This window comes from Hemicordylus capensis, chromosome 17 (assembly GCF_027244095.1).
Source record: "Hemicordylus capensis ecotype Gifberg chromosome 17, rHemCap1.1.pri, whole genome shotgun sequence".
Classification (NCBI taxonomy): domain Eukaryota; kingdom Metazoa; phylum Chordata; class Lepidosauria; order Squamata; family Cordylidae; genus Hemicordylus; species Hemicordylus capensis.
Window position 1 is genome coordinate 5,011,560 of NC_069673.1, and position 27,674 is coordinate 5,039,233.

Consider the following 27,674-nt stretch of genomic DNA (forward strand, 5'->3'; position numbering starts at 1 on the left):
CCCCGTCGCGCCCCAGGTGGTGGGAGGGGAGAGGGCGAGTCCGCGTTAACCCCTTCCGCGCCGGGGGCTGCTGCGCCTCGCCCGGCGGCGTGAAGGCGCGTAGGGAGTCCGGCGCCGCCACTCTAGCCCCTGCTGCTGCTGCTGCTGCTGCAGTCCCCATGGAGGGCACCTCCCCGGCCCCGGCAGCCCCCTTTGTCGGCGGGAAGCCCGCGATACTGCTGCTCCTGCTGCTGCTGCTGCTCGGCGGCGCCCGGCCGCTGCAGGCTGGGGAGGGGGATTCGGCGGAAACCGGCTCTGGCCAGCAGCAGCAGCACGCAGGTAAGGCGCGGCGCCGCTGTACGACCCCTTCTGTGGGGCGGGGGCAGAGGGGGCCTGTGGGGGGGGGCGGTCTTTGCCTTGCATCCTCTTTTGCTGATCCTCTGAGTCAAGGTGGGGCCGGGATGCCCCCGCCTAAGGTAGGACGCGTGACAGCGCGGTCTTGTTTGGAAAGGGGGTTTGAGAGCTCTCTCTCTCTCTTTCTCTCTTTAATGGTTGCACTTCATAAAAAGACACGGAGCAGGATCCGGAGTGAGTGGGGTGGTGGCAATCCCGCGCCCCCGGAGGCAGGGTCTCAGCGGTGACCCACTCAGGTGTTTCATTGGCTTCAGCGGGGCAGAGTCGTGAGTTCGGCTGGTCAAAGATTAGGAGCGGGGAAGGGGCGGCATGGCTCTCGCTAGGGCCTCGGTCCAATCCTTGGCAGCATCTCCAGTTAAGGCTGGGGAAGGTTCCTGCCTGAAACCTTGGAGTGGCAGCGCTGCTGCCAGCCTGGGTAGGCAGTGTTGAGCAAGACAGGCCAAGGGTCCGATTCGGTAGGCAGCAGCTTCCTATGCTATGTTCCTGTGTTTAACAGGGAAGTTGGAACAGTGGGCTAGTCACTCTGGATCCTGCCACCATCTCAGACCCACCCCCTTCATTTTGAAACCCAGATGAAACATCTAGCCTTGAGATGTGCCATTGGGGGCGGGTTGTTATTGATGGACCACAACTCCCATCATCCCCAGTAAAGGGGGTCGAAGGTTGATGGATGATGGGAGTTGTGATCCAGCAATATCTGGGGTGCGAGGGCTGGCAGCCCCTGGTCTATGGGGAGGTAAGGACAGGATTGCTGGCTCAGGAAGGGGGAGAGAAGTCACTGGATCTCTGCAGTATCTGCAGATACTGCACTAAGTATCGTCTGCACTGATTCTCTGTGTCCATTGATCTGCAAGAATTCATCGTGCACGTTGGATGCACCCTTGACACTGCTATGAAGGCAGGGCATATGACGGCATGTTGTTCTACATGTCCCTGATTCATAGGATTTGCTGCCCCCGGGGTGTGTGTTGATAAGATAAGCACTCCTTTAAAGGGGATGAGACCTCTTTATGGGAGAGCCTATCAATGACTAGGAGTCATCTGGGCTAGATGGAACTTCCATGTTGAGAGGCATTCTACCTCTGAACACCAGTTGCAAATAGCATGGGGCAGTGGTGTGTGTGTTGTCGGTTTGTGTGTACAGAATTCCAGTTTCCTTCGCGCATATTTTGCATTTGGGGAATAGGGTTGTATGTACGTATATGTATGTATGTATGTATTTGTTGCATTTTTATACCGCCTTTCTTCCTTGACCAAGGCACCCGAAGCAGTTCACAGAATTAAAACAAGGAAATTACATGAGATTAATAAAACATTGTCTCAGGCTGTTGGTCTTTTCGGGAGCTGAGAACAAGAGTTTGCTCATCTGGGTGCCTCGTTTCTTGTAGTTGGTAGGAAGCTGCCTTATACCGAGTCAGGCCCTTGGTCCATCGAACTCAGCATTGTCTACACAGACTGGCAGCAGCTCTCCAAGGCTTCAGGCAAGAGTCTCTCCCAGCTCTGCTTGGAAATGCTGCCAGGGATTGTTGAACCTGGGACCTCCTGCTTACGGCCCCTTCGCCTAGGGGGAGACAGTGTCCCCATGTGGTCTCCCAGCCAACTACATGCCAAGGCAGACCCTGCTTAGCCAAGGGGACAGTTCCTGCTCGCTGCCACAAGGCCAGCTCTCCTCCCCACTGCAAGACGCCTGGGCTCCAAATTCTCCCTTCTGGCATCTCTTGCATTGGCTGTCAAGGATATTGTAACCTGACGGCGGTGTTAGTGGCCAGGGCAGAACTTGGAAAGCTCAGGGCGATTTCAAGACGGGTTTTCTGTTTGGTATCTGTGATGATATAACTAGCAGGTCTCCACAGCTGGCACGAGGGACGCGGCCTTTTTTGAGGCGGGGGCTGCAGCCTCGTTCCGCAATGCCAGGCCCTCCGGAGCATTACTCACTGTGAGCTCATCTTCTCCAGCTTGGGGGGGGGGGGAGAAGGAGGAGGAGAACTGGCCACCAGCAGCCAAGTCTGCTCCAGTGCCAAATGTCGGAGCCCTTTGTAGTGGAATTGGGGGACTCCAGCCTAAAGGAGAGGTTGGCTGATGGGATTCCTCCATTCGTTTGTGCCCCGGGGGTGTTTGGGGGAGATGGTGACGACACCCTCTGACACCCTCGGAGGCTGGGGGAGAGCCATCGCAGACCTTTCTGCACAGTTCGCTTTGTTGAAAAGCAGTAGATAAGTATTTGCCGTAGCTGTACCGTATCGTATGCAGGAAGATACCCGTCACGAGGAGGCCTGACTAGATTTATCTCCATTTCTCTGCGACCTGTGATAACGTGGGTGTTTTTTGCTGCATTCAGGTGGCTGGGAGGAGAGGTGAAGGAGGGGAGCTGGTCTTGTGGTAATAAGCATGAATTGTCCGCTCTGCTAAGCGGGGTCCACCCTGGTTTGCATTCGAAGGGGAGACCACGTGTGTGAGCACTGTAAGATCTTTCCCTTTGGGGTTGGGGCCGTTCTGGGGAGAGCACCTGCCTGCTCGCATGTAGAAGGTTCCCGGTTCCCTCCCTGGCAGCATCTCCAAGATGGGGCTGGGAGAGACCCCTGCCTGCAACCTGGGAGAAGCCACTGCCAGTCTGGGTAGACAATACGTGAGCAGAAAATATAACTGAGATGGCAAATATTTGTCCTTGTCTATCAGTTAATTGTTGTAGACCGATCGTTTTTGGTCATTGTCATTTTTGGTCGTCTTTTCATTATGTGCTATAGTAAGGAAAAATATTAATGAAATGTTTTTAAATGAAAGAGAGACGTAGAGAAATGGGTTTTTTGGGCAGGGGGCTTTGTGGGGGGATTCTCTAACTTGGGTCCCCAGCAGTCTTCCCCCTAACAGGGACTCCCAGATGTTGTTGACTGTAACTCCCATAATCCCCCGCCAAAGGCCATTACAGCTGGGGATGCTGGGAGTTGGAGTCGTCAACAGTTGGGAATCCCTGTTAGAGGGAACACTGGTCCCCAGATGTTGAACTACAACCCCCGTCGACCCCAGCCTTTAACTATAGTGACAGGGGATGATGGGAGTTGTAGTCCAACAGCATCTCTGGGGGCCTGTTAGAGAACCCCTCTCTTACAGCATTGAAAAAAAAATCAGTGTTAAAAGATAACCACTCTCTTTCTCTTGTATTATATCCCAAAAGTGCGCACAGGATGAAAGCGTCCATACTTTTTGTGGCTGTCTGTTCTTTATGATGACAGATTGGTATTTACATAAAATGCAGACAGAGCTATGCAACCTGACTCCTCCAATTTATGCAAACCAAGGCCCAAATAACCGGGAGAACGTGAGTTATTACGGGTCTGCCGCTCGCAGTGCGCGGCTTGCATCCTGACACCTGCTATCTTTGGCTTAATGGCTCTGGATGAAAGCCGACCCACCGAGCTGGATAGGAGAGAGTTGGAATTCCCGTGGTGAACGGACGCTGTCTGGTTCAGTACGCCCAGAACTGAGGAGGCCAGCCGAAGAGTTCTGGTCGGTTGTGGGTTCCCCCCTCTTATTTTTGCTCAGAGCTTTTCTGAAAAGCTCTGACTCTGTGCCCATTTGACTGTGCAGCTGTCTGGCCTCCACACAGAAGCAGATGATATCACTTGATTCTATGACGCTGCCAGCGGGGTTTTCTTTTGATAGGTGTGCCTTGCAGTCCCGTTGACGTAAAGTCGTCTTTGCTCAAGCTTCCTCTCGGGAGTAAGCCCACGGGGCTGATGTCAGCTTCCACATGTCATGGGGGACAAGTGCCGCATTTAATTCCACCCTCGTTACGTAACGATAGGGGGGCTTCGGGCGTGTGTGTAGGGTTGCCACTCCTCCAGGAGTCAGCAACCGTCCTTGAAAGCAGGTCTGGAGACGTGAATGGCTTCAACTGGTGAAAAATGTTGGGGGAAATAAATCTCGAGGCATAGCTTCAGTCTAGGGTTGTCTAGGCTGCAGGATTGTCTATGGGAGGAGAGCTGGTCTTGCAGTAACAAGCATGAATTGTCCCATTTGCTAAGCAGGGTCCACCCTGGTTTGTATTTGAATGGGGGACTACATGTGTGAGCATTGGAAGATATTCCCCTTAGAGGATAGGAAGAGCATCTGTATATTTGCGTGCAGAAGGTTCTGAGCTCCCTCCCTGGCGGCATCTCCAAGATAGGGCTGAGAGAGACTCCTGCCTGTTACCTTGGAGAAGCCACTGCCAGTCTGTGTAGACAAGACTGAGCTAGATGGACCAAGGGTCTGACTCAGTAGAAGGCAGCTCCTGGTGTTCCTTGGAATCTTGGAATCTCCAGGAATCGGCATTCATCTCCAGGTGACTCTTGAAAGCAAGCCTGGAGAATTTGATGGCTTGATCTTGGGGGAGAATTAAGGGGGAAAGTCTCCAGGGATAGCATCAGTCAGAGTTGGCAGCCCCACCTTTGACCCCAGTCTGCAACAGGGGGACAAGAATACTACCAGCTCACTTGCCATGTTGCTGTGAGGATCATTGAAGGCAGGTATGCTCTGGAAACTTGAGATTGTGATTGAGTGATTGTGATTGAGATTGTGATTGGTGTTCATTGCATTACAGCCTAGGGACATAGGAAACTGCCTCATACTGAGTCAGACCCTTGGTCCATTTAGCTCAGGATGGTCTGCACTGACTGGCAGCGCCTCTCCAAGGTTTCGGGCAGGCGTCTCTCCCAGCCCTACCTGGAGATGCTGCCAGGGATTGAACCCGGGATCTTCTGCATGCCTGCAGACGCTCTCCCTCTGAGCTCTCAGGGGAATATCTGATGATGCTCACATGCTGTCACCCATCCAAATGCAAACCAAGGCAAACCCTACTCGGCAAAGGGATCAATTCATGCTCACTACCTCAAGGCCAGCTCCCCCTTTTCTTCCATATTGGGGGGGCACCAGGTTTAAATAAAAAAAGGATAAGCGGGGAAATACAGTTTGCGTCTCAGCTAACTTGACCCTGAATTTGGCCGCAATCCTCCGGGGCTCTTTGGATGGGTCGTCCAGGTTCCAAGGGCATTGTCAGCCGGGAGTTACGTTCCCGGACATTCTGGCAACTCTTTGTGTGACCAGCAAGGGCAGGGAAGCGTTCAGCCGCCAAGGGGTAGCAACTACTTCTGTACCTCGCAGCTAGGTGACGGCAGGATTTGTCTTGTCTTTCCAACGGCCCCTTGATGGACGCGGGGCGGGTCAAAGAGCGTGCGGCATCTTCTCGGTTTCCATTACCCTTGGCTGAGGTCAGCCCAAGGACTGGTTTCCATGTCGGCTCTTGTGTGATTAATTGCAGGGTTGGGCCGCAAGTGTGGGGGGGGGGCGGCTGGGGGGGGGCTGTTTGGATTTATCGTGTCCAGCACCCCGGGAGTTGTCGTCGTCGGAGGTGCTGCTTGGTTCTGGGTCAAGAAGGAGGATTCAAATGAAGCTGGAAGAAATGTCAAGCGTTGCGAGCAGCTCAGGAAGCGGCCTCTTACTGAGTCACACCCTTGGTCCATCTAGCTCAGGATGGTCTGCACTGACTGGCAGCGGCTCCTCCAAGTGGTCAGGCAGGAGTCTTTCCCAGGCCTACCTGGAGATGCTGCCAGGGATGGAACCTGGGACCTTCTGCATGCAAAGCAGGTGCTCTCTAGCGCGGAGCTTGGGAATACACAAACATAAGAAGCGGCCTCCTACTGAGTCAGACCCTTGGTCCATCTAGCTCAGGATGGTCTGCACTGACTGGCAGCGGCTTCTCCGAGGTGTCAGGCAGTTGTCTCCCCCAGCCCAACCTGGAGATGTTGCTGAGCGACAGCCCTGTCCCTCTGGCATCTCTGTCACAGGGAACGTTGCACAGCAGGCACGCACACACCGCGGTCGGCGATCAATGTGTGCTGAAGTCCCTTCCGCCTTGACGGCGTTTCTTGGAGAGACTGAATGCAACCACAGTTTGCTGAGCTGGAATCTGGTTGGCTCTCAAATGCCCCCTGGCAGCCGAATGTCTGAAAGGCCAGAGGTCATGTGGTGCTTAGGGCTGTGCAGCTGGAGGTCAAGAGTAACACACACACCCCCCCCCGGGGTTCTTTAGCTGGCCGTCTTCAAGTGAGACGGTGACATGAGTGGACGGGCCATTAACTTTGGGGCAGAGTGCAGGAGCCGGAGCGAAGCTCTCTTCCTCGCCTTTGCCCTCTTTGGCTGATCTTTGCAGGACCTTCCTTTCGCGACACCCTCCCCCCCCCCACCAGTTTCAGAGCTGAAAACCGGGACATGCTTGTAAAACCCCGGACCACATACTGAGGATTGCTTTGTGGGTCTCATTCCCTTCTCTGTTACGCCCTGGCCTTTCCCAAAAGCCTGGTTTTTCAGATTGCACAATCAAAGTGCAAATAGGGGATTTGTCATGGGATTATGCCAGAGAGAATCTGTCTATGTGGTCACTAAGAGCCGACACCGATTTGACGGCACGTCGTCAATTGGTCTGTCAGGAACCTAGGAAGCTGCCGTATACTGAGTCAGACCCATGGTCCATCTAGCTCAATATTGTCTAACCCAGTCTGGCAGCGGCTTCTGCCAGGTTGCAGGCAGGAGTCTCTCTGGGCCCTATCTTGGAAATGCCGCCAGGGAGGGAACCTGGAACATAGATGCTCTTCCCAGAGCAGCTCCATCTCCTAAGGGCGATATCTTCTAGTGCTCACACATGCAGTCTCCCATTCAAATGCAAACCAGAGCGGACCCTGCTTATCAAAGGAAACAATTCATGCTTTGTGCTTGCTACCACAAGAGCAGCGAGCATGGATTGTCCCCTTTGCTAAGCAGGGCTCTCCTTGGTTTGCATTTGGATGGGTGACTACAAGTGAGCTCTGTCTGCTGTAAGAGGTCCCCCTTAGGGGATGCAGCCGTAACTCAGTGGAAGAGCAGAAGGTCCCAGGTTCAATCCCTGACACCTCCAGGTAGGGCTATGCCACTGAGGTGTTGTTATGTGTCCCTACAACATATTTGTTTGTTTTCCCTTCCCATTCATACTAGCAATGACCTGGTAAAGCAGGTAGACAGCAAACTGAGGGCAAACAGAAGAAAGAGCTTCACTCAGTGCAGAATTGCTGGGCTCATGGAATTCACTGCCACTGGTTTAGATGGTTCAGAAGGGCATTTGGAAAATTCATGAAGGAGGAGAGATCTATCAATGGCTCCAAGCTGTGGCGGCTAAATAGAACCTCCATGTTCAGAGGCAGCGTACCTCAGAATACCAGATCCCGGGGTGTAGAATGAACGGGGGTGCTATTTCTTCCACGCCTTGGTTCTGCTCCTTATTGTAGGCATTTGATTGGCCAGTTGGGAAACCGGACGGTGGACCAGATGGACCTTGGGTCCAGTCCAGCAGGGCTGTTCTGGTTCTGAACGATTATCAGACTTGAGCTTTGGTACTTGCTGTCTCCCGTTGCTGCTGACTGTTGTGGAGGGGTGAAGTTATTTGTGGCTGAAACTATTAAGAGCGAATAACAGATGAGCTGACCCAGGACCACAGCCTTAGAGGGCCTCCCTGGGAGGAGAGTTGCCTTCCCTGCTCTGGAGATTTATTGCCCGACTCTTGGCAAGGAGTCCTGCAAAGCCTTCGGGTCAGGCAAAATTATAATAAAACGATCCGAGGGAAGCTGATCCCCGGCTCTGGCACGCTCGGCTGAGTCCGATACGGCTTTGGGCTTAAGGAGAGGCGACGGCAGCCAGGGACAGACTAGTGAAGAGTGGGGCCCCCCAGAAGTTTCCAGAGGCCCAGGGAGAGGCTGAATCCGAGATCTCTTTGGCTCGGAGAGGAGCGTAAATGAAGACATGGGGTTGCTCTTGTTCACAAACATTTAGCAGATGGATGGGGGCAGCATCTCGTCTCGGACTGAAAGACTTGGTCTCCCCATCCCACCCTCCCACCTAAGAGTCATGCACTATTGCACGGCAGGGGTTCCTGGCCTTGGGTGCCCAGATGTGGTCGGACTACAACTCCCATCATCCACAGACGATAGGGCTGTGCTTTCCCTCTGTCTCCGCTGGCTACAGGTTCTGGGCTCACCGCTGGTCTTGTGGTAGCAAGCATGACTTGTCCACTTTGCTAAGCAGGATCTGCCCTGGCTTGGATGTGAATGGGAGACTACATGTGAGCACCGTAAGATATCCCCTTCGGGGGATGGGGCTGCTCTGGAAAGAGCAAGAAGGTTCCAAGTTCCCTCCCGGGCAGCATCTCCAGGATAGGGCTGAGAGAGATTCCTGCCTTCAGCCTTGGAGAAGCCGCTGCCAATCTGTGTGGACAATACTGAGCTAGACGGACCAAGGGTCTGACTCAGTAGAAGGCAGCTTCCTATGTTCCTATGTACCCTCCACACAAGCGATCATTCCCCCCTCTTTCTGCCTTGCTTGTAGGATTCTCCTGATAGCCAGTCGGGAGTGCGTATGGCCTGAATGAATGAGTGTGTGTGTGTACACATATGCACACACAGTAAGGTATATATACCATAAGGACACAACATAAGGAAATGCCTGCCGGAAAAGAGATGTCTTTGCACCTGGCAGTTGGACCTCGGGCTTCTGTAGGTCCTGCAAGCTTTCAGTCAGCCCCCCCCTCGCTGTAGGCCACGCTCCCGTTGCTTTTACGCCTCCAAATGCTAGCGCACGTCCTGGCCTTTGGGGCGCAACCTGTAATTCCGTACCAGGAGCGACGCGGCCCAGTTAATGGCTTCGTTGCACAGGTGCTTGCAGTTCTACTCGCATCAAACCAGTGGAGTGTCAAAGTGATAGGCCTGGGCCACAGGTCAAGCCAGTTTAGCCCAGGGCAAGTTGTTTCCTCTTTATTAGGTTCAAGTCAAGTGGAGGTTGTGTGTGTGTGTGTGTGTGTGTGTGTGTGAGAGAGAGAGAGAGAGAGAGAGAGAGAGAGAGAGAGAGAGAGAAGAATATTTATATATTGCTTTTCAACCCGAAAAAAGTTCTCAAAGTGGATTGCCTAGCAAAAGAGGAGTGAGAAAATGATTCCCTGCCCCCAAGGGGCTCCCAATCCAAGAAGGGGCTCCAGCAAAAACCGCTGGGAGGGGTGCTGGGTTGGGCTGCTCTCCTTCTGTGAAATCTGCAAGAACCACCATTTTGAGCGGGTGCCTCTTGGCCCAGTTTCCCATGGCGATTCCCAAACAGGGCCTGAAGAGGGTTCCCTGCCCCAAAGGGGTCACAGTCTAAAAAGGGACGCAAGGGAGATGCCAACAGCAGCCGCCGCCACTGGAGAGACATGGCGTTAAACAGAAGAGAGCTGCCCTTTGAACGAGGTGCCTCATGGCGCAGTCAGCAAGGGCTGCTTCACGAGGCCGGCCTGTGCCTGAGGGGGCCGCTCATTTATGACTTGGATGGTGTCTGCCCACGCAAATGCGCTCACCATCAGCAACCACAACATGTCAAATAATATACGAGGAAGACCCCAGCAACAGAAGGGATGCTGAGCTGAGCTGAAGAGAGGCCGTTTGTTTGTTTGTTTGTTTATTATTGCATTGATATACTCTCCCAGTTGCTCTTCCCCTGCTAAACAGGAGTGAGCCGCCATCTTCAGCAGGAGAGCTGGTCTTGTGGTCGCCAGCATGACTTGTCCCCTTAGCTAAGCAGGGTCCACCCTGGTTACACATGAATGGGAGACTAGAAGTGTGAGCACTGGAAGAGATTCCCCTAAGGGGATGGAGCCGCTCTGGGAAGATCAGAAGGTTCCAAGTTCCCTCCCTGGCAGCATCTCCAAGATCGGGCTGAGAGAGAGATTCCTGCCTGCAACCTGGGAGAAGCCGCTGCCAGCCTGTGCAGACAATACTGAGCTAGATGGACCAAGGGTCTGACTCAGTAGATGGCAGCTTCCTCTGTTCCCCTCGGCCCAGTGAGCAGGGGCCACTTACGAAAGCCGACCTTTGCCTGAGGGGGCTGCTCATCCATTATTCATGGCGCGTCTGCCCACCCAGCATTCCAAGCAGAGACGTTCCCATGGCAACAGCCGTGACGAGACGGCTCCCTGCCCCAAAGAGGCTCCCAAACAACACCCACCGGAGAGACTCTGTGCAGGGCTGAAGAGGGACAGTTGTCCCCCCCCCACCGCCTGCTAAATAGAAAAGAGCCGCCATTTTGAATCAATGCCTCTTGGCCTGGTCCAGGGGCCCCTCCAAGAGGCCGACCTTTGCCTGAGGGGGCCGCTCATCTATTATTCATGGCGCACCTGCTCCCCCCCTGCTTGGCAGCCAGAAAGGTTCCCATGGCAACAGCCATGAGAAGATGACTCCCTGCCCCAAGGGGCTCCCAGTCCAAGAAGAGACACCGGCAACAGCCCCTGGAGAGACTGTCTGGGCTGGATAGGGACAGTTGCTCTTCCCTTAAGAAATGGAACCACTTTCCAACGTGCCTCTTGGCCCGGTGTGCAGGGGTGGTTCCCCAACTGTGTGCAAGGGGTCACAGTCTCATAGGAGACTCCAGGGAGGCTCCAGAAAGAAAGTCACCGGAGTGAGCGGGGACAGTTGGTCTCCCCGACACTGAAGGGAGCTGAGCGACCCTCTCTCTTAAAAGAAGAGCATTGTTGAGCCCACTCAAAGGTTGGAAGTCCCCGATTTTTCGTGTCGCCGTGCGACCGAGCATGCAGCTAGGTGTGTCTGCTGGGGTGAACCCTGAAGGATCCCATGCCCTTGGAGGCATTTCCTCTCACTCTAGAAAAGCCTGTACACCACGGAGATGAACCCGAGCCCCCCCTAATGTCACCGATGAGAGCTGGATTGTAAGCACCGCTTCAGCCGTTGTCTCGGCAGATGCCGCAAGCGTGCCCTCGGGTGACGCTCACGTTGGGCCGCCATGGGGCGGCAGCTCTGGGTCCTTGACCTCTGGGCCGGTGTGGAGCGCTGCCCGGCTTTGACCTCCTCCTCCTCCCTCCGGCCCCGTGGCGTTGAGTCCAAGGGCTGGAAGAGTCCGGAGCTGAGGGAGCCACACGGAAGAGGCATCTGGAAGCAATTGCGAGACCTCCGTTTAATCTCTTCAGGATGGAAAGGCCCGCGCAGGCAGGTGAGGTGGATTCTTGGATTCTTAGGAATGACCCCGGAGCATCCCGTCCTGGTTGCCTGGAAGTGATTAGAGGAAGAAAAGGGAGTGGGGAAAGGGTTCCCTCGACGCACCTCGGTCCCCTTCTTCTTCCGCTCATCCCGTCGCCCTTGTGCAGAACCACCCGCTCCTCGTCCTTCTTTCCGGTGGCCGCTGTGCTTTAGAAGGCCGGTCCAAACCCTATGAAGCCATTGCATGGTGCTACTGCCATTCAAAGCAGACTGTTGTTGTTGTGGCTAATCATATCTGTTTCTGAAAGAGTTTGAGATGTTATGATCCTGATAGATGCATAGACAAAGCCCCTGCAGGTAGGAGGGAGGTACCGGCAGATGCTGGTTAACTCTCAGGTGCGTCGGTTGCATAGAAATCTGGCTTCTTCAGGTTTCTTCAGGGCTCAGGGATGAGAGGCCTGATGCAGCTAGGGACATAGGAAGCTGCCATATACCAGAGTCAGACCCTTGTTCCAGGTAGCTCAATATGGTCTACCCAGACTGGCAGCGGCTTCTCCAAGGTTGCAGGCAGGAGTCTCTCTCATCTCATATCTGGAGATGCTGCCAGGGAGGGAACCTAGAACCTTCTGCATGCAAGCAGGCAGGCAGGTGCTCTTTCTAGAGCAGCCCCATCCCCTAAGGGGAATATCTTATAGTGCACACATGGAGTCTCCCATCCAAATAGCAATAGCAATAGCACTTATATACCGCTCCAAAGGCAAACCAGGACGGACCCTGCCTAGCAAAGGGGACCATGCATGCTTGCTACCACAAGACCAGCTCTCCTAGGTGGACGCCACACCTTCAGGTCTGGGCTTCTGCTTAGATTCGCTGCCGCTTCTGCTCTTGAGGTGATCTTGGAAAGTCTGGCGTTGGGACTGGTTAGAGAGCGTTGGGTCCTCCAAATCTGCAGCCTCCTCAAGCAAGGCATCCTTCTGGGCGTTGGTCTCAGGGATTCTCGGTGTCCGCCACCTGCCCTTAGTCCCAGTAGGTGCTTGAGCTGATGGATGCATCCTCCTCCGGGGAGGATCCAGTTTTGGGCTGGTCCTGGCCAGAAGGCGCTGGGTCACGACACCCAGGCCTGCCAGCCATGCACACTCGCATCTCTTGGCCTAGTCCATTACCTTGTCGCTTGTGATAGAAGATGTGGGTTTGCTGGGGGCACATCCCTGGTTAATTGCCGGAGAAGAGCACTCCGAGAGGCCCTTGACAGCCAGCCAGATGAAAGAAGACCTGCCCTTTTTTAACCAGGCATAAATAAGGGCTGGGCAGGCTTCAAAAGGAGATGAGGAGGAGCAAGGAGATGTGCCAGGCTCTGAATCTCTGGAAGAAAGAGGACAGGAAACTTAGGAAGCTGCCTTATACTGAGTCAGACCTTTGGTCTGCCTAGCTTAGTATTGTCTGCACTGACTGGCAGTTCTCCAAGGTTTCAGGCAGGGGTCTTTAAAGGAGAAGCTATGCCCCCATCCCCAATGTGGCAGCCATGATGCATTTCAGCTCCCGGGGCCTGGAAATGGAGGCTCTTTGGTGGCCTCCACCTGTCCCATTGGGGAGAAAGTGGTGAGGCTAAAAGCAGCGTCGCTGTCAGAGGAGAGCAGGCAGTCGCATGCACTTGGTCTGGGGATTGCAATCCGGAATGGTGATTTGCACACATGGGAGGCAGGCAGAGTCTGGGCAGAAGCTGGAAACCTGGCAACATCATTATTTTATGTATTATTAAAAATATGCATACCCTGCCCCTCCAGTACACTGCTCAGGGCAAATCCAAACAATAAAATTGAGACAATGTAAAATAAAATTAATAAGATCAACCGAATTAAGTAGACAAGTTAAAAGTCCAGGCTAAAACCACAATCAGAATTAAGTCTCGAATTACAAGCTATTTAAAAAGCTAAAAGTTAAGAAGGGTAAAAACTAAAAACCTAAAGAACCTACCAGATATAGCCAAAGATGGGGCATTTAAAAGCCTCTTTAAAAATATGTTTTTAGTTTAGGTTTAGTTTAGGTTTAGTTTAGGTTTAGTTTAGGTTTAGTTTTGCTTTGTTTTGCTTTGTTTTGCTTTGTTTTGCTTTGTTTTGCTTTAAAAACATTGAGCGCTTGAGAGAGAGCTTCTCCTCGGTTGAAGGGCCCTCCCAGCACTGAGAAAAGACCAGTGTGCAGGTCAGCACAGTGGGACATGGCTCTCGCATTGAAGGCTTTTTTGCCCAAGTGGCCCCTGCTTGAAAAACAGAGAAGACGGCTGTCTGAGCACAAACCTAAAGGGGACTAAAGGAAAGGTAAAGTTGTGCAACTGAGTGGGTGTCGACTCCTGGCGCCCACAGAGCTCTGTGGTTGTCTTTGGCAGAATACAGGAGGGGTTTTCCATTGCCTCCTAGTGTGCAGTATGAAATGATGCCTTTCAGCACCTTCCTAGATCGCTGCTGCCTGATAGAGGTGTTTCCCATAGTCTGGGGAACGTACCAGCGGGGATTCGAACCAGCAACCTCTTGCTCCCTGGGCAAGTTACTTCCCCGCTGTGCCATTAGGTGGCAAAGGGAACTAGAACCCCCCCATATAAATTAAGTGGGTGTAAAGACGCTCCCCACCTTCCTAGGACTTGATTTGAACATATTCATCTTGGTCATGCCCCAAGCACACAGAGCTGGGGGGAAAGGCTTTGGAACTGTTCAGAGCCGCAGGTCAACACCTGCCTTCTTACAGGTCGTCCTCTCTCTCGGTTTACTTTTTTCTTTGCGTAATTAATGGAGTGGCGAGGGAGATACCTGAGGTGCTCTTCCATCATGAGGAGCAAAACGTCAAAGCTTAAATGGCCTCATTTATCTTCTGCGGCCCAGAATTGCATGTATTTTCAGGATTTTCAAACAGAGGCTGGGCGCTGGAGGGCCGTCCGTCGAAGATGCTGTAAAGGTTTCTTGCACGGTAGCCAGGGGTTGGACTACCTCTAAGGGTGCTCCCATCTCTGACATTCTACGATTCGCATTTTAAGTGCAGGGTCACCAGCCAAGACTCGTGGTACAGTGGCAGGATCTGAATGATCAAACTGAGATGATCACTGCTAATATTTTGTGACCATGGAGAGCAACACAGGAAGCTGCCATATACTGAGTCAGACTATCAGTCCGTCGAGCTGAGTCTTGTCTACCCTGACTGGCAGCAGCTTCTCCAAGGTGGCAGGCAGGAGTCTCTCCCAGCCCTACCTGGAGATGCAGCCAGGGATTGAACCTGGGACCTTCTGCATGCAAAGCAGATGCTCCACTGAGCTGCAACCCCATCACAAACTTAGGATGCTGCCTTATACTGAGTCAGACCCCTGGTCCAACTAACTCAGTACACTGACTGGCAGTGGTTCTCTGAGGTTTCACACAGGAGTCTCCTAGCTGGAGATGCTGCCAAGGATTGAACCTGGGACCTTCTGCCTTCAACCAGTGCTCAAATGGCTTGTCAAAATTCCCACCCAGTCCCAGGAAAATACCAGGAATGTCCAAAGAGACACCAGTAAATGTCTCACCATGTGGCTGCCTGCTTTTAATCCCATGTAATTTGGAGCTCTGAAATCTAGGGAGGAGAACTGGTCTTGTGGTAGCAAGCATGATTTATCCCCTTAGCTAAGCAGGGTCTGCCCTGGTTGCATATGAATGGGAGACAATGTACGAACACTGCAAGATATTCCCCTCAGGGGATGGAGCAGGTCTGGGAAGAGCATCTGGGTTCCAAGTTCCCTCCCTGACAATGTCTCCAAGAGAGGGCTGAGAGAGACTCCTGCCTGCAACCTTGGAGAAGCCGCTGCCAGTCTGGGTAGACAATACTGAGCTAGATGGACCAATGGTCTGACTCAGTATATGGCAGCTTCCTATGTTCCTCGGGAAATTTTGAACATGGAGAACATGGGCAGAATCTCTGAGCTTGACTGCCCCTGAGTCTATGGCCCATGTTCCCTGTAACAGGAATTGCCTGAGGTTGTTGATTACAATTCCCCTAATCCACAGCCAAAGACTGTTGCAGCTGGGAAAGCGAGGAGTTGTCGTCAGCAACCTCCGAGAATCCCTGTTACAAGGAGCACGGCCTGTGACCGAGTGCTGGGCATCTTTGTGGCTAACCGGCCCCTGCCACAATTTCCTTCCTCGGCGCAGATTGATTCCGAGTGAAAGTAATCCGGTGCCGATTAGCTGGATCTGTCAAAACAAGAGGCCAAGCGAAAGCGGCCTCAGCCTCTAAGCCTCTTCAAGTCACCCTGGGTGCACATCGCTGGCGGGTCGTGATTCCTAATCGGCGGATTAGAAGCCCACCCTTGATAGGTCACCCGTACAAACTCGTTAGCGTGTGGACCTTTTGCTGGTGTTAATGCTGTAAATGAGCGGGCAGAACAGCAACCCCATGATGGACCCTCCGTTGGGTCCCACAGCACCACCAGCTGCTTGATTCGCTGGTGTCTTTCGTTTTATACTGTAGGATTGACTTAGTACCCAGTCTTTTAAAATCAAATGAAATCTCTAGCTTGACGGGAAGACCTTAAGACCTGCAAAAAGTGGGTGCTGGTGATGTGTGTGCTTTTGAGGCTTCAGTCTGCACTACGGGTTATGGTTATAATCCAGAAACTTCAGGGAGATGTCTCTCTGTCAGATTTTGCCCCGTTGTGGTTATATAAGGCATCAAGATGGGGCTGTCTTAGAACATAGGCAGGAAGCTGGGGTGGTTTTGGTTAAACCATTCCTTGACCCCGGCCAGCTTTTGAATGGGGCTTTGGTTACTTTTAGTCCAGTCCTGGAGTGGAGGCAGGGCTTACAAACAACCAGGAGCAAGAGCACGGAAAACAAGGTCTGCCCTTGCTTGGCTGTAAACAAGGTCTGTTTCATTAAACAGTTAATATTCATGATTCTCCTCCACTGCCTTGTCCTTGTGTGCCCCAGCTCTTTCCTCTGGATTCTACAGAAGCTGCTTTATACTGAGTCAGACCCTTGGTCTGTGTAGCTAAATATTATCTGCACTGACTGGCAGCAGCTCTCCAAGGTTTCAGGCAGGGGTCTCTCCCAGCCCTACCTGGAGATGCTGCCAGGGATGGAACCTGGGACCTTCTGCATGCAAAGCAGATTCTCTGCCACTGAGCGAACTGGGACCTCTAGTGGCCAAAGCCCAGACACTTTCATGTGGGTTTGGGGCAGCTCTCAGGCAGTGGGAGAGATTAGCTTAATTTTGCTGCTCTGCAGTGCCACACAATTGATGGCCAGAAAGGGTACTGCAGCCTAAGCAACATAGGGACCCTGTAGGAGCATGGCTTTCCCTGATGTTCCAAGCTTGGTTCCTCAAGCTGTTGGGAGCCTGGGTTTGAGAACCACACCACGGTGCCCTACAAGCCTCCTCCCTCTCCACCCCATTCTCTAAAGCCTGATGAGGAATATTGGCATCTTTTACTGATGAGAAGCATTTCCTCCACTGCCAGGGCAGAGTAGGCAACCTTGGCTCTCGGGCTGTTGTTGAACGACAACTCCCAACATCCCCAGTCACAATAAATTGTGCTATAGTTCAGCAACAGCTGGAATGCCAAGGTTGCCTACCGTGACTCTGGTGGTGGAGGAAATGCTTCTCGCTCCTTGGCAACATTTGGGGAAAGAATGTGGACTGTTTTGCCGAAAATAAAAACTGGAAATGTCATTCTTTCCAGCAAGCCTGAACCCCGGCATAAAACAGGGTACAGTGCAACTGTAGGAGAGTTGGTTTTCTAGTGGCAAGCGTGAATGGTCCCCTTAGCTAAGCAGGATCTACCCTGGTTTGCATTTGAATGGGAGACATCTGTGATCACTGTAAGCTATTCCCCTCAGGGGATGGGGCCACTCTGGGAAGGACACCTGCCTCCTTGCATGCAGAAGGTTCTGCGTTCCCTCCCTGGCAGCATCTTCAGATAGAGCTGAGAGAAAATCCTGCCTGCAACCTTGGTGAAGCCGCTGCCAGTCTGGGTAGACAATCCTGAACTAGATCCACCCTGCAGGTCTAGCTCCACTTGTGTTAATGGATACCTACCACTCCAGGTGGAAATGAGAGATGGAGGAAAGGCTGCATCATTAGGGTTTCTCCCCTTCTGCATTGATATCTCTGGGGTATGAAAATGCCAGGGCCAAACTCAGGCGAAGGATATATGATCTGGAGCGTCAAATTGACCAGGGCTCTCTGTTCCTGTTGGTGTCCATTTGGGCAACCAAGCTCCGAGCTTCAACCCTGCTAGAAATCTAAACTTGATAACGGTACCAAAATACTGCAGAGCTCTGACACAGGCACGATGCAACACCTTGCAAATAGCAGTCCTGGAAGGGGAATATTGAAAAATCCCCTACAAAGAAGGTACTTGTCCCTGCAACTCGGGAGATGTTGAAACAACAGCTCGTGTGCTCCTTCATTGTCAGTTTTACTGAGCTATATGGCATAAACATATAACCCCTTTTATTAGCTGCCATCCAGGTTATACAGATTCTTATTATCTTTCAACTGACCAGAATGACCTGAGATCTTATAATGTGGCTAAGTTCTGTTTAATAGCCAGTAAAATCCGCCAGGAGTTCATTAAGAATCGTTGTCAGTTGATCTTTAACTATGTGCTGAACTATGATATCACAAACCTGTAGGTTATGTAGAGCTGGTCTTGTGGTTGCAAGCATGACTTGTCCCCTTAGCTAAGCAGGGTCCACCCTGGTTGCATTTGAATGGGAGACCACATGTGTGAGCACTGGAAGATATTCCCCTCAGGGGATGGAGCCGCTCTGGGAAGAGCAGAAGGTTCCACGTTCCCTCCCTGGCAGCATCTCCAAGAGAGGGCTGAGAGAGACTCCTGCCTGCATCCTTGGAGAAGCTGCTGCCAGTCTGTGAAGACAATAAAAAGTTAGATACCCCAATGGTTTGACTCAGTATGTGACAGCTTCCTGTGTTTCCTGTGTAACTTATGTCATGTCATTATGTCGTGTGTGTGTGCGCGTGAGAGAGAGAGAGGTCTCCTCCATGCCAGAGCTGCAGGGATGCTGGTGGACATGCAGAGAATTGCCCTCCTTCGGGGGCCTCTCTGCAAAGAGCAGAGCTGCGAGGTAGCCTTCGTCAGTGACCTCCATCTTGACCCGATTTCTTCCCCACCGAATCCCAGAGAAATACAAGGCATCTGGGATGCATGTGGTCCCCCTGCCCACCTTTTAAAACTTGGAAAACGTCCACAGAAGTGACAGAAACAGATGGTGGCGAGAACGTGATGTTTCTCCTCCTGGGCGTCGTTGCGATTCAGCTGTGAGGGGAGGCGAGCTTGTAGCGCTGTGGTAGAGCTCCTGCTTCATATTCCGGGGGGCAGGTTCAGGCCCCAGCCTCGGCAGTGAAGGGCAGGTCTATTGCACAGGGCTGATACGGCGTATCGCTTTGCATGGAGCGGCCGAGATGCTGCAAACTAAGCAGCAAAAGACAGTTCCGGGCTTGTGTGCCTTCCTGTCAGGGTCTGCCTGTACGCTGAGCAGGAGGAGATGGTGGCGGAAGAGGAGGGGCCCGCTTCAACCTGGGCCCCCCGGTCCCAATTAAAGTCCCCCAGGGCTGGAGTATCCAGCACCGGTGGCCTCCCGGGAAGAGATTTGGAGTTTGGGGCTGTGTGGCTATCGCTTGGTGGTATCGCATCTGCTTTGTTTGCAGAAGGTGCCCAGTTCAATCCCTGGCAGCATCTCTGGGTAGGGCTGGGAGACACTCCTGCCTGGAACCTTGGAGAGCTGCTGCGAGTCAGTGCAGACAGTGCTGAGTGAGATGGACCAAGGGTCGGACTCAGTAGGAGGCAGCATCACATGTAGGAACATAGGCAGCTGCCATATGCCAAGTCAGACCCTTGGTCCATCGAGTTCAGGATGGTTGTCTACACAGGCTGGCAGCGGCTTCTCCAAGGTTGCAAGCAGGAGTCTCTCTCAGCCCTGTCTGGAGATACTGCCAGGGAGGGGACCAAGATGCTCTTCCCAGAGCAGCTCCATCGCCTAAGGGGGCGGGATATCTTGCTGAATGTAGTCTCCCATTCATATGCAACCAAGGCAGACCCTGCTTAGCTAAGGGGACAAACCATGCTTGCTCCCACAAGACCAGTGCTCCTCCAGAGTTGTGAAGAAGGCCTGTAGCTCAGTGTCACATGCTTGCTCCGCTACATTGAAAAGGCCTCAGGGGAGGAGCATCTGCTGTGCATGCAGAAGGTCCCAGGTTCAATCCCTGGCAGCATCTCCAGGTAAGGCTGGGAGAGATTCCTGCCTGGAGAGCCCCTGCCAGTCAGTGTAGACCAGTCCTACTCAACTTAGGCCCCCACTCCGCTGTTTTTGGACTACAACTCCCATAATACCCAGCCCCCATGGTCAATAGCCAGGGACTGTGGGAGTTGTAGGCCAACGTCTGCAGGAGGGCCAGAGTTGAGCAGCCCTATTATTGAACTGGTTGGGCCAATGGTCAGACTCCACAGCAGGCGGTTTCCTATGTTCCTGCCTCCTGCCCATGGCCAGTGGACTGGTCTTCAGTCTCCAGCTGCAGCAACAGCTTCCGTTGGAGGCCGAAGCGAAGCAGTCACCCCTGAAGCGAATCGGAGGGGCTCCGAAGCACTCCGGCAGCTTCCGAATCGAATTGGGGCTGCTTGGCGCGCCCTTTTCTCTCAGCCAGCAAATGGTTGTGCCAATTACAATGCTTTTCCTGCAGGCAGCTTTCCCTTCCTGCGAAAAGAAAAGGGGGAGAAGTGTTCAAACAGGAGAGGTCTTGCCCATCCAGTGCAACCGGCATGCTAATTGTTCAGGCAGAGGAGCAATTGGGCCACTTCATTTATTCCCAGCATTTGATTTCCCTGCAATGCGTCCCCCCCACCTCCCACTCCGAAACCAGAAAGCGGGCTGTGGGCCCCTTGGCCAAAACCTGATCTGTCTGCAGCGGTTCCATCCTGTGCTAACTTACCCGCTCCATATGCTTTTGAGATTAATTGTGCGGCGCTGTTGGGGGGGGCGGGGAGGAGGAGCGCCCCCTCCCCGCTTCCCTTCCGTCTCATGTAAGACCAGATGCCTCGTCTTGACTTACATGCGAGAGGAATGTTTTACGTCTTGCGAGAGGCAGCCCTTTTGACACACACACGCAACCAGATTTGCCTCGTCTGGGAGGAAGCATGATGCTTAACAGATTCCCCTGCGGGCCTTGGAGAGCCGGGCGCTATAAAACGGTTTTATTTCCAAGGCCCCGTCTCTTTCTCACAGTCGGCAGCCTGGGAAATTCGGCTGAACGGCTCTTTGGGTTGGCGGAGGGAGCCGTTGTGGGCGTAGGGGTGCTTGAGCACTGCGCAACTCCGGTCCTCCAGCTGTTGGACTATAACTCCCATCATCCCCGATTATTGGTCCCTAAGGCTGGGGATGATGGGAGTTGTAATCCAACAACATCTGATGGGCTGAAGTTTTGCAGCCCTGCTCTGGGATCATGGAGAAATTGAGGCTGAGGACCCAGATATTGTGGGCGGGGGGCGCTAAATAACTCTTCCTGAGACGACAGGTTTCTTCACTGATATACTCGCACGGAGAATTATCCACACCACACATAACTAATCTGTGGAACTCTCTGCCACCTGAAGTGGCTAGGGCCACCAAATTGGGTGGCTTTAAAAGGAGCATAAACAAATTCATGGAGGACAGGGCTCTCCGTGGTTACTAGTCTTGATGGCTACAGGCTACCTCCAGGTTCAGAGGCCTCTGAATGCCAATTGCAGGGGAGCAACAGCAGGAGAGAGGGCATGCCTTCATCTCCTGGTTGTGTGGCTTCCCAGAGGCACCTGGGGGTGGACCACTGTGGGAAACAGGATGCTGGACTGGATGGGCCTGGGACCCATTTAACCGTTTCCCCATCATCCACGGCAAAAGCGCCAATTGAACATTTTCATCGCCAGAGGTACAAAACCTTCCGTTCCCGTTCTGCTGCTCCTCTCCGGGTCTTGACTGGCCGAATCAAGCACCCGCTTTTGAGCCGAGACATTAAACAGAGCACTTTCTAATCCCCCCCCGCCCCCCACCCTCCTGTCAAGGGTTTATAGAGCTTTCAGTGGGGCCTTAACATTCCATGCCATGCCACACCGAAGACACAGACCAGCAACCACCGCCTAAGAATCGGCGGGTGGGATGGGGGGCAGCATCCTGAGCCCCAGAAGCTTTGGGGGAAATCCTGAATTCCACATTCCCCCTGCTCCCCTTCACTTCCCTTCCCCTTGAAGCGAGGGGTTTGTTCAGTGTTGCAGAGAGAAGCTTGAAAATCTGATTTTGGAACATTAACGAGAGCGGGGAGGCAGGAAAGGGAAATGCAGCTTGTAAAAAAGAAAGTGAGGGAACTTAGTGAGTTAGTATATTTCTGCACTGCCCCAAAGTCACCTCTCTGGGCAGTTTCCTTTATTTTTAATTAGGGATGGATAAGCCCATCGGAACTGGACTCCAAAGAAAGAACAATCCCCACTTTTTGAGAAATAGCTTGATAAATAAACAGGGGCAGAGCGGGGTCCAAAACAGGCTTGGAACTTAAGGGGGGGGTTGGACCCCGCCCTGCCCTTGTTTATGCCATCAGAGTACGACAGACTTGAGTCCTTCCCATAATGGCCCTGTGAATTCTCAGCACCCGTCCCCACCTGCTCACTTCTCTGGCTCCTCCCCCTCCCCTCCCCTCCCCTCCCCAATACCTGGCTGCCAGAACCCCTTCCATTGCAGGAAGAACATAGGAAGCTGCCATATATGGAGTCAGACCCTTGGTCCGTCCAGCTCAGCATTGTCTTCACAGACTGGCAGCGGCTTCTCCCTGGTTGCAGGCAGGAATCTCTCTCTCTCAGCCCTATCTTGGAGATGCTGCCAGGGAGGGAACTTGGGACCTTCTGCACGCAAGCAGGCAGATGCTCTTCCCAGAGCAGCCCCCTCCCCTAAGGGCGATATCTCACAGCGCTCACACATGTAGTCTCCCATTAAAATGCAAACCAGGATGGACCCTGCTTAGCAAATGGGACAATTCATGCTTCTTACCACAAGACTAGCCCTCCTTCCCAGGAAGAAGTGTGTAGATACTGTATGGCTATCAGTGTTTCCAGACGGCTTTTCCAGATGTCCAAAATTCCTCACCTGCAGTGGCCATTGGCTGGGGATTATGGCGGTTAAGCCCTGCTGGATCAGGCCCAAGGAGGCCCATCTAGTCCAGCATCCTGTTTCCCACAGTGACCCACTAGATGCCTCTGAGAAGCCCACAGGCACAAGCGGAGGGCATTCCTTCTTTCCTGCTGTTGCTTCCCTCAACTGGTATTTAGAGGCCTCTGAGGCTGGAGGTGGCCCACAGCCACCAGTCAACGTATGTCAAATAATAATGATAATGATAATAATGATAATGATAATGATAATAATGATAATTAATTCTGGCATCCCAGGTCCTTGGGAAGGACTCAATGTCTGGATAAAACAAACCAGTCAATAACACCTGTCTGACTGTGTAAACAAGAAATAATAATAATAATAATAATAATAATATAGTCAACATATCTGGGAATCCCTGTTCCGGGGAAATGGGCAGGTCCCTGTACATTTACATGAAGGATGAAGGGTGGCTTTGAAGATCTATCTCCACTGAATCCAACAGGGATATTCAATCTGAGCCAGAGAAGAATTGGGGGGGCTTGGGATGCTCTCCTCTCCTTCCAGGCAAGCACCCCTGCCCCTCCCAAAACTTATTGCTGGGCCTGATGAGCCAAGAGAACTTCATCGGCATCTCTAGCTGACATTACTAAGTTCTGGTTCACAGCACCAGGTAGTATTGAGGCAAGCTGTTTCCCCAAAGGTGTAACCCCAGGAATTCAGATGGAAAGGATTTATTAAGTCCTCTGACTTTTTATGCTGCCAAGCTAGGAGTGGAGGACTTCCTCTTACCAGAGCTGGTCTTGTGGCAGCAAGCATGACTTGTCCCCTTAGCTAAGCAGGGTCTGTCCTGGTTTGCATATGAATGGGAGACTAGAAGTGCAAGATCTTCCCCTCAGGGGATGGAGCTGCTCTGGGAAGAGCAGAAGGTTCCAAGTTCCCTCCCTGGCGGCATCTCCAAGATTGGGCTGAGAGAGACGCCTGCCTGCAACTTTGGAGGAGCTGCTGCCAGTCTGGGTAGATAATGCTGAGTGAGATGGACCAAGGCTCTGACTCAGTAGATGGCAGCTGCCTATGTTCTTATGTGGAGGCCTTAGAGTGATGCTTCCCACATGCCTCCCAGCATACCTCTCCGCCTCTCGTTCTTCAGAGACAGTCCCCTGACATTCTGTTACCTTTCCCCGTGCTTTCTGCAGACGTGCTATTCTTCACGGGGTTACCCTAGAGACAAGCTCAATCCATCCCAAACAATTGTGCCGGCAGATATCTGTGTTGCTTCACAGGGAAGACAGCACAGATCGCATTGAGAAGGGGGTGTGGGTGTATTTCCAGTCTAGTGCCAAAAGGAGCCGTCCAAGAAGTTGCTGTGTGGCTTGGAAGAGATGCTGGGCTCTAGGGGTCTTGAGCAAGGGGGTCCAACAGCCCCACCCTTAGCAATGCTGGCGGGCCACTGTGTGAAACAGGATGCTGGACTAGATGGGCCTTGGTCCTGATCCAGCAGGGCTGTTCTTATGCTCAAAGGGGCATATTATGGTGTCTCCCTTACATTTAGCATGGGGTGAGCAACTGCCCCTATCCAGCCCAGCAAAGTGTCCTCCTCACAGACCATCGCTGCTGTCTCCCTTGTGTGTGCATCTTTGGAGCAGGAAACCACCTTCCAACTGTGCTATGCAAAACCCTCTGAAAGCTCTTTTGTTTTGCTGAAAATTGTTATATGAATATTCTTAATAATAATATAGTCATCATCTTCATTTCCATCTCCGACCGGCTTTACCATCTTGCACGCACAAATACAGTAAAATACACACACAGAGAGTCAAATACAATCAGGAGCAAGCAGTTTCTGTCCAAGGTAATCCTTAATTAGCTCATGCTGTCTTTTGCGTACTACGGCACATAATTTTGCAGCGTTATATCCTGGATATTTATCAAAAAGAGGCCCGATGAAATACAATCCATCTGAATGTCTAAATAATAATAAAATAAATAAATAAATAAATAATTCCAAAACAACTTGAAGAGCACCTCAACACCATAGGGGCCACAGAGATCACCATCAGCCAATTACAAAAAGCAACTTTACTGGGAAGAGCCTATATTTTGTGATGACATCTATAACAACAACAACAATAATAAAATTCAGCCATCCCAGGTCCTTGGGAAGGACTTGATGACTGGATAAAACAAACTAGTCAATAACACCGGTCTGACTGTGTAAACAAGAAATACTATAATACATAGAAGTAGCACCACACCTGAAGCAAGCAGACCTGCAACATGTAAGCCAAGAGGGGTTTTAGGGCTGGAAGGGGTGCCAAGGTTTCCCAGCATGGATTATAAACTGAGTGGGGCTCAGGGGTCTCCAGGCTCGCCTTGAATTTGGGGCGAGCATTATGGGCTGCCAAAATTCATCTTTCCAAGTCCAGAAATACAAGCCTTGGCAGCCTTCCTAATAGATACTGGGGGAAACGCTCTGTTGGCGGTGCAGCTGAGTCACTTCCATCCAGATCCTTAAACCTCCTCCCAGGCCAGGAGAACTTGCCCAGGGGGCCCAAAGCAGGACTATTACTCCGTGCTGCGCGGCCAGGATGAAAGCCGCTTTCTGCTCAATTGACTTGTTATCCGGCAGAGCGGCAGAAGCTTGCCTGGTGTGCGCCGATGTGTACTGACAGTTCATGATGCGCTCCGGGGCGTGCATCGGGCCTGCCACAAATCTCTCGCCGCGTCTTGGGGTGGGAGGCAGGCGCAAGCCCGGAGCCTGGACGTCTCTGACGGGAGGGCGGGCGGTGCTGGCGGGGTTCCCCACTTGACGGGCGCGCGGGGAGTGAGATGCTCGCTGCCTTTCCCATCCCACCCTCACTCCCTGCCATGTGGGATTGGCCCTGCACGCGAGAGCTCCGACTCAGCAGAGTGGAATAGCTGGTGGTCGTGTGGGGGGGGCAGTGAATTAACAAGGAGGTCAAGGGAAGAAGGTGGTCAGTTGAAAGGGGAGGTGCTAGGGAACAGCTGCAGCAGTTCTGTACTGAGTCAGGCCCTCGGTCTGCCCAGCTCAAGACTGTCTGCACTGCCTGGCAGCAGCTCTCCTGAGTTTCAGGCAGGAGCCTTTCTCAACCCTACTTGGGATGCCCGGTGCTCGACCTCCGAGCTACAGACCAAAGATGTGGCTTCCTACGTTCCTACAAGATACAGGGCTTTAGGTCAACGCCAGAACATTAAATGGTGCCTGGGAGCAGAGCAGATCACACTTTTCTCTTTCTCTCTTCCAATCTAGTAGAGGTGAACTTGCTAGACAAGCTGGCCTCCTACAGCCAGGACTTGGGCAACTTCTCTCTCGGCTACGACGAAGCCAACTGCAGCATCCTGGAAGTCGGGCAGTACGCCACGCTCAGCATCCCAGCTGTGGAAGCCTTTGGGGAGAAGTGAGTCTCACGCGCAGGGGGGTGGGGGGAGAAGTTCTTGTGTTCTCACAAGACAGGGGGCCAGTTCTCACAACCCCTGTGTCGCTGGGAGGAGGAGGAGGAGGTGCATGCGCTCCCAATTATTGATTGTCTGGGAGGTGAAAATGTTGGGCGGAGGGCCAGGAAGTGAACATGCATGAAGAGTCTTATTTGTTTATGTTACTAAGCAAAGATAAAATACCAGAGGTTGCAAGTTAAAACAAAACCGGTTTCAATGTCAAAAACACCACCGTCTGTTGCTGATGGTAAGCAACTGACGATGGTGTTTTTGACACTGAAACCAGTTTTGTTTTAACTTGTAACATCTGATATTTTATCTTTGTTTAATAAAGAGGGTTTGCTGGAAGAATTGCTTAGAGTCCATATAGCATCGGACATATAGCATTGCCAACTTATCAACTTTATTTTATGTATGTATGTATGTATATACTGCCTCATCCAGCTGGCTCTGGGTGGTTCACAAATATAAAAACAGAGTTTTTAAAAACCAAATAAATAACTCATTAAAACAAAATTAAAACCAGTTTAAAATCATTTCAGAACTCACTAAAGGCCAGGCTAAAAAAAGATATGTTTTCAGGGCTCTTTTAAAACACTTAAGCCTCTAATATCCATAGGGAACGCATTCCAGAGCCCAGGAGCAGCTACAGAGAAAGCCCATGGTGGATCCACACAGGCAGCTGACATCCGCCACTCTAGATCAAATCTAAGATCGCTGACCAGCTGCCTGCACCAACCTGCTATGATCGACTCATCAATCGCTTGATCACTTCCCAGTCCTCTGCCCACCATTTTCACTGGCTGGATGTGCCAGCGTGCACACTGTCTTCTCCTTTTTCTTCCCAAATTTTGGCAGAACTTTGAGTGTGAGGACAGCCTCAAGGCTTTTGGAACTGGGGGCTGTAATGCCGTGCTGCGTGCTTGATTTGGAGTCCCCTTGTTTCTGTCCACTGACTACATCCAACATAGCAGCCCTGTTTGGAGTCAGTGGACAGGTTCAGGCATAATATGAGAGCCAGTGTGGTGTAGTGGTTAGAGTGCTGAACTAGGACCGGGGAGACCCGAGTTCAAATCCCCATTCAGCCATAATACTAGCTGGGTGACTCTGGGCCAGTCATGCATCTCTCAGCCTAACCTACTTCACAGGGTTGTTGTGAAAGAGAAACTCAAGTATGTAGTACACCGCTCTGGGCTCCTTGGAGGAAGAGCGGGATATAAATGTAAAAATAATAATAATATTATAATAACATGGAACTAAGGTTTATTCTAACTAAGGTTTATCTAACCAATGTGGGTTGGTGGTGTAGATGATCACCAAATCTTGGTTTGTTTTGCCATGTCCTGGTTTGTTCAGGTCCTGTTCCTTTTCCTTACCTCCCATGATTTGGGTCTCCCTCTCTACATGAGAGCCCTCCAAGAGTGGAGCTACTGAAGCCAACCACAATTACAGGTTCAGACAATGATGTGAGACCATGGCTAGGACCAACCAACCAACTTCCAGTTTTGAGTTCACATCTGTGGTCCAGCTGCCCAAAATAAATAATGGTTTGTTGGCTGGCTCAGGTTCTGTCATGCATGCAACCCACAGTGAGATGGAATAAACCTTGGTTCCCTGTGATGTCTGAACTCTGAATCCACCCAGTGTGGGTGTTTTT

The 27,674-nt window shown here is 52.2% G+C and overlaps 1 protein-coding gene across 10 annotated transcripts in view; it reads left to right on the plus strand.

Annotated features, from left to right (window-relative positions):
* COL27A1 (collagen type XXVII alpha 1 chain) overlaps positions 1 to 27,674 on the plus strand; it is a 109,300-nt gene continuing 81,626 nt past the window's right edge. For 7 of the 10 annotated variants that reach the window (XM_053281847.1, XM_053281857.1, XM_053281851.1 and 4 more), the window contains exons 1-2: positions 1 to 318; positions 25,833 to 25,980. In XM_053281847.1, coding sequence (XP_053137822.1) covers positions 159 to 318; positions 25,833 to 25,980 — 308 coding nt within the window. In that variant the 5' untranslated portion in view covers positions 1 to 158. Of the gene's footprint in view, positions 319 to 435; positions 456 to 11,362; positions 11,425 to 25,832; positions 25,981 to 27,674 lie in introns of those variants that run through there. The other 3 variants (XM_053281848.1, XM_053281856.1, XM_053281852.1) reach the window with 3 other exon arrangements.